This window comes from Pteropus medius, unplaced genomic scaffold, assembly GCF_902729225.1.
Source record: "Pteropus medius unplaced genomic scaffold, Ma_sr-lr_union100, whole genome shotgun sequence".
Taxonomy (NCBI): Eukaryota; Metazoa; Chordata; class Mammalia; order Chiroptera; family Pteropodidae; genus Pteropus; species Pteropus medius.
The window spans coordinates 1350404-1356682 of record NW_024345479.1 but is presented as its reverse complement, the minus strand read 5'-3'; the positions used below and the strand labels follow the sequence as shown (position 1 = coordinate 1356682).

Here is a 6279-nt window from a genome sequence, read left to right as displayed (position 1 = left end):
GTCAACTGCTGCCCACCCTGGGCCTAAATGTGCTACTCCAGAGCAGGAGCAGCTGCCTATCAGTGTGAAGTGGGCACTTTGTATACTGGATGGGGCAGGAGCTCAGGGAGTTAAGGGTCGTCAGGCCAATACAGATCCCTACAATCCCCTTAAGAAATACTGTAGCAGTGGTCTGTCCACAACTGTTTTCTTCAAAATGTGCTCACTGCGCTAGCCAAGGTCTGTTGCCTGCACTAACGACTCAACTCCAGAGCCAAGCAGCGCACAAGAGACTGCTTGTCAATAGGCTGAAGGCACTTCGTGGCTTGGGAGAAGTGAGATCTCAAGGCGACGAGGTCTGTTCGGTCAATACAGTCTCAATTTTGCTGCAGCTTCTGTGCCTGGGTGTTCCTACTGTAGACCCAGATCACAGTGAGACCAGCTGCCATCAGGGGTGTTTCCACAGACCCCTGTGCTCTCAGGATACAATATTACAACTCTTGTAGGCAGCAAAGGTCTACCTGCCATTGATTTCTGTGCAGTGACCACCCTGTGCCAGCCAGTTTGTTGCCTGTGTGGATTAGGAGATCAGGAGAGGGGAAGAGCAGGGCTGTGGCAGTTCACTGTCAATGGGCCACCTGGGGCAATTTGTGGGTAGGGTGGGGTGCAGTCTCAGAGAGAGAATGGCAGTCAGATCAATACAGCCTCAGTCTTGCTGCACATTTGATAACTGTTGTGAGTTCCTGCAGATGACCCAGTTCACAGCAAGACCAGCTGCTGTCTGGGACTGACCCACAGATCCCCGATATCTGCCCAGGTTCGTGTTGGCAGCAGCAATCTGCCTGACCGTACCTCTGAAATGGGGCTCATGGTGCTGGCCGCTGTTGCTGAGATTAGAAACACTGCTCACAACAATGGCCACCCCATTGTGAATACTTCACTCTGAATCACTCAGATCAGGGCTTGGCAGCCATTCAGGAACGACTGCCCCCAGCAGTCTGTAGGTTAGGCGAGCGGGCTGATACCCTCAGACCAGCGCTTCCTAATGGCTCTGTGGGAGTGGTCTGCACAATCAAGCTGGCGTGGTCTGTAGGTTACCCTGTAGGGGGGCCAGACTAAGGCACATGGCGGCTGCCTTTCCAGCCCTCGTTCTGACTACAGGTAATGGAGACTTTTTCAGAATGAATCCCGTGCAAGCCTCAGATCCAAAGCCGATGTCCTGGGTGAGTGTCCACAGGTCAGAAAGCCTTTGTGCGGGTCCTTCAAAGGGACATCTAGGGCTCAGTCACTTTCCATCTCACCCAGATGGCTGGGATCCCCTCTAGTTTCTACAGTCAGAGTTATTGGATCTCTTCTTCTCTGGGCTGGGACCCTGTGCTGGAGAGCCCCCAAATGAGACCAGGACCCCCTTCTCCTTCAGGAGAGCCTCTGCAGCCTCACCCTCCCTCCCAGTGATCCTCTACCACCCATGGATGCGGATCCAGCCCGATTCAGAAATTTGCCCCTCCTACCAGCTTCGATGTGGCTCCTTTATATTATCAGAAGTATGTATTACAATCAGCTGGACTTCAGGTGATTCACCACATTGATTATTTTATAATTTGGTTGTTATTTCAATGCGGTCCTGGGAGGAGATGAACCCTGCTTTTACCTAGTCTGCCATCTTCCCACAAACTCTAATAACTATAGTTTTATAGTCTGTTTGACTAGTCGTTCCTCTGTGTACAAATGCCCCAAAGAGTAGTGAAATAATAACAGGAAGCTTATTTCCTGAGCAAAGAATCAGAAGAAATAATTTGGAACGACAGAATGTTCAGTGGCATCTCCAGCATTCATGGCAAACACGTAGTCTTACCTAAGAAATTGGAAAACTCAGACGCATTGGCCTGCTTACCTGTGCAGTGCTAGCTGTGCATGACCCCCCTTTACCTGTGTGCCTCTCCTGACCCTGAACTCCCATGGTTGACTATTGCACACCCATGTGGGAAACAGACATTCATTTCTAGAAGTTCTCAACCAGGCAAATAGATATTCTGCTCATCTTGATAACATTCTTCCTCGTTAAAGTGCCTTGCATAATCTGGTTCTGCTGCTATTTGTATCTTGTAGTTAAGCTTCAGGAGGGCAAACTATCATCTGTGGATGACATAACTGTGCTTGTAAAATGTCTAAAAATATCTATTAATAACCCTTAGAAATAATAAGGGAGTTTGGTTAGAAGATCAATGTGTACACACATGAATTGTTTTTGTTTATGTCAGAAACAGTTAAATATTAACATTTTAAATTGTAACATATACCAAAATAAAAAATAAAATACCTAGGATAAAATTACTGAGTGATTCTCTGTGCAGTTCTATTTGTAGATGTTTATCTAACAGGAATGTTGATATATGTTTCCCGAAGGACCTGCACTAAAACACTCATAGCAGCCCTGCTTTTATTAGTCCCAAATTTCAAACAATCTGTGTATGTATCAATAATATAGTTAACAAGTGAATTGTGTCCAGTTCATTCAGTGGAAGACTGTATAGCAAGGAGAATGAATGAATTACAGATAATTACATGGATGAGACTCAGAATCATCATGTTAATAGAAAGTAGCCAATTCTATACTATTTCTTTTGAAACAGCCTAAGTTTAAAAACAGCCCAAGCCCACCTACATTTGGGAATCAGTGGGTGGTATTATTTGAAGAGGATGGAGATAAATCTTATTTCTAATGTGGTCATGGGTATGTTCACTTGGCAATCATCTGTTTGGAAATTAGTAACAATTTACCATGTTGGAAATTAAATATTTGAGCACTTTGTAAATGAATATTAATTCAGAGAAAGAAGGAAAAGAAACAAAAACTCATAGATATAAACAATAATATGGTGGTTACCAGGTCTGGGGGTGCATAAACAAGGATAAAGGGGGTCAAATATCTGAAGGAGATTTTGACTTCAGGTGGCGAATACACAATGAAATATACAGATGATGAATTGTAAAATTGTACAGTTGAAAATTATATGATTTTTAACCAATGTCACCCCAATCAATTTAATAAAATAAAAAACCATTTCTAAATATACAAGAAATTCACAGAACTCCATCATAAAAACAAACGAACCCAAACAAATTTTTAAAAAATGGGAAGAGGATCAGAAGAGACATTTAGCCAAGAACACATACAGGTGACCAGGAGGCACATGGAAAGGTGCTCGACAACTGTAATCATCCGGGAAATGCACATTAAAACCAAAATGACATATCACCTCACAACTGTGATGATAATGATAATAATAAAAAAGAAACGAGATAACAAGTGTTGGTGAGGATGTAGAGACAAGGGAACCCTTGTGCACCATTGGTGGGAATATAAGTAGGAAACACCATGATGGTACACAGTGAAGGGGGCTGTACTCAAAAGTTAAAAATAGGTCTATCTTCTGACTCAGCAATGCCACTTCTGAGTGTTTATCTGAAGAAAACAAGACCACTAACTAGAAAAGATATATGCACCCACATGTCCATTGCAGCATTATTTACAATAGCCAAGATATGAAAACAACCTAAGTGTCCATTGATAAGTGAATGGATGAAGAACATGTGGAATGGACTATCATTCAGACATAAAAAAGAAGAAAAGCTTTTCATCCGCCACAACGTGGACCTTGAAGAATTGTGCTAAGTGATATAGGTCAGACAGAGAAAGACAAATATGATACAAACTTACGTATGTTTGCAATGGAAAAAAAAAAACTGAGGTTATACATACAGATAACATATCGATGGTGGCCAGAGATGGGGGTGAGAGAGAGTGAAGTAGCTGAAGGGGTAAAAGGTACAAACTCCTCTTATGAGAAAATTGGTCATGGGAATATAATGTACAGCATGGTGATTATAGCTAATAATACTTTTATGCATATTTCAAAGTTGTAAGACATTAGGTTTTAAAAGTTACTACAAGAAAAAGTTGTCACTCTGAATGCTGACGGACATTAAGTAGACTTATTGTAGTGATTGTTTTGCAACATTTATGGGTAAGAAGCATTATGTTCTCCTTCCAAAACTAACATAATTTTGTATGTCAATTATACCTCAATGGAAAAAGAAGCATAGATATATACCACTAGAATGAAAAGGCTTATGTCAGGGACAGAAGGTGACTCTGCTGGTAGTGAAATGTTGAGACCGTGTTCTCTTCTTTTTCTAGTGATGACTCTATACTCTCTGACATGCAATTTCACTCCTACACGTGTACATGGAGACAGAGAGAATGGGGCAGAAAAAGCATTAAAGAATGTATGGCTGACCATTGTCCACATTTCTTGGAATAATAACTCGAAAAAGATTTGCACACAAAAAAATACCTTGGCCAATACAGTAGTTCACCTGATTGCCTCAATTGATAAAACAAAGTATGTCCAAGTTGGGATGTCTCACGTGGGTCACTGACCCGGCTAGAAAACAGGGATGGAACATTAACGGATCGATGCTCTGAAACCCAGAGCACGGCTTCTGCCCCTACTCTCCTGTTTCGGTCTGATTTGTATATGAAAACCCATGTGCCTCCTGTCCTCTACCCAAGTGTCTCCGGTAGACTGGGACACACAATTGAGTAGGTGGCCATAGACAGACACGTGCCAGAGCCTCGCATCAGACTGTCTGGGGGCTCACACTCACACTCAAGCACAGCTTTGTGAAACACAGAACCCAGCAGCTCCTGAGCTCTCTGGGCACTTGACACCTAAGTGTGGCCAAAGGAACAAAGCTAAGAAGGGACAACTGTTCTGACCTTCCCTAAGCTGGCAGGAAGGATCACATGACCACACGATGTCACATGACCAGAAATGTTGCTGAGAATGATTCCTGTCTGTCTCATTTCTGAAAATCATTCTTAGGTAATGTTCTCAATTAAGAGAAAGATCAAACAGTAATTTACAGAAGCCTCAAAACACAAAGGGAACAACTTCCTCCTTGACAATTTCCCGGAGACAAAAAAAAACACTGTAAACAACAACAAGGAAAGTCCTGCTGATTGGTCCCAGCACTCGGGGTCCAGAGTATAAAAGCCCCAGAGCAGAAGGGGTCAGCAGAATCTGAGAAACTCACCTCTGAACAGAAACTCACCTTCCACCCCTGACACCATGTGCTGTTCCCCTTGCTGCCAGCCCACCTGCTGCAGGACCACCTGCTGCCGGACCACTTGCTGTGGGTCCAGCGGCTGTGGGTCCAGCTGCTGCCAGCCTTGCTGTCGCCCTTGCTGTGTGTCCAGCTGCTGCCAGCCTTGCTGCCGCCCAACCTGCTGTCAGACCACCTGCTGCAGGACCACCTGCTGTCGGCCCACTTGCTGTGGGTCCAGCGGCTGTGGGTCCAGCTGCTGCCAGCCTTGCTGCCGCCCTTGCTGTGTGAGCAGCTGCTGTCAGCCTTGCTGCTGTAGCACTCCCTGCTGCCAGCCCAGCTGCTGTGGGTCCAACTCCTGTGGGTCCGGCTGCTGTGGGTCTAGCTGCTGCCAGCCTTGCTGCCAGCCAGTTTCCTGTTCTCCCGTGCACGTCCGGAGAACCTGCTACTACCCCACCTGCTGCTGTGTGCCTGGATGCATCGCCTATGGCGGCGGATCCAGCTGCGGCCAGTCTTGCGGCTGCTGATCACCTCACCAGAGAACCACCGTCTGTTCATGCAACTTCTCTTAACCGACTTGCCCACATGAAAACAAATTAACCTCCTAAACTTTCCGGACAACCAGTATGCTGGACCATAATTTCTGTGACTTGTCTACCTGTTTAAAAGGATCAGCTGGATGGAGTACAGAGGACTTCCCGTGTCTGTGGACCACGTTTCAGCTTCCTGCATCCTTGATACACAGTTATGGTCTCGGCTTGGACTCTGAAGTCAAGACCACCGGCTCCCTCTAAATAGCCTAGGGAAACAAATCTTCGTGACTTTTGAATAGGTTTCTGCAATGGATCGATAATCTTCATAATGATATTTCTGTATTAATGTACTCATGGTTCTCGTAGCAGGCTTTCTTCTATTTGGATTATTCTGAGTTGTATTCATTGATACAGTTGTGTTATGTATGTGGTTTTTAATAAATTCAATCCAATAATTCATCTGTATTGTGTTTAATTGATTGTACAACATTTCTGATACAAGGATTTAAATACGTAATGTATACTATATGCATTATCTATTCCGAGCATCATAAAAGCCTCCCACAATTCATGTCTGCATTGTCAGAGAAAATCCCATTCATTGAGTAATAGCATATAGCTAATAATAATCAGACTCAGATCCGGGACACAGTTGTGT

General features: G+C 44.2%; 1 protein-coding gene across 1 annotated transcript; it reads left to right on the top strand.

The window, feature by feature from the left end:
* The first annotated feature begins 4990 nt into the window (after positions 1-4990).
* On the top strand, positions 4991-5717 carry LOC120611139 (keratin-associated protein 9-1-like). Its single transcript, XM_039873529.1, has one exon. It carries the CDS (start codon positions 5115-5117, stop codon positions 5613-5615), a length of 501 nt encoding a protein of 166 aa, XP_039729463.1. The 5' UTR covers positions 4991-5114; the 3' UTR covers positions 5616-5717.
* The last annotated feature ends 562 nt before the right edge of the window (positions 5718-6279 follow it).

Bases quoted from the DNA above. Each gene is read 5' to 3' on its own strand.
- LOC120611139 (XM_039873529.1), top strand. From the start codon at position 5,115: ATGTGCTGTTCCCCTTGCTGCCAGCCCACCTGCTGCAGGACCACCTGC.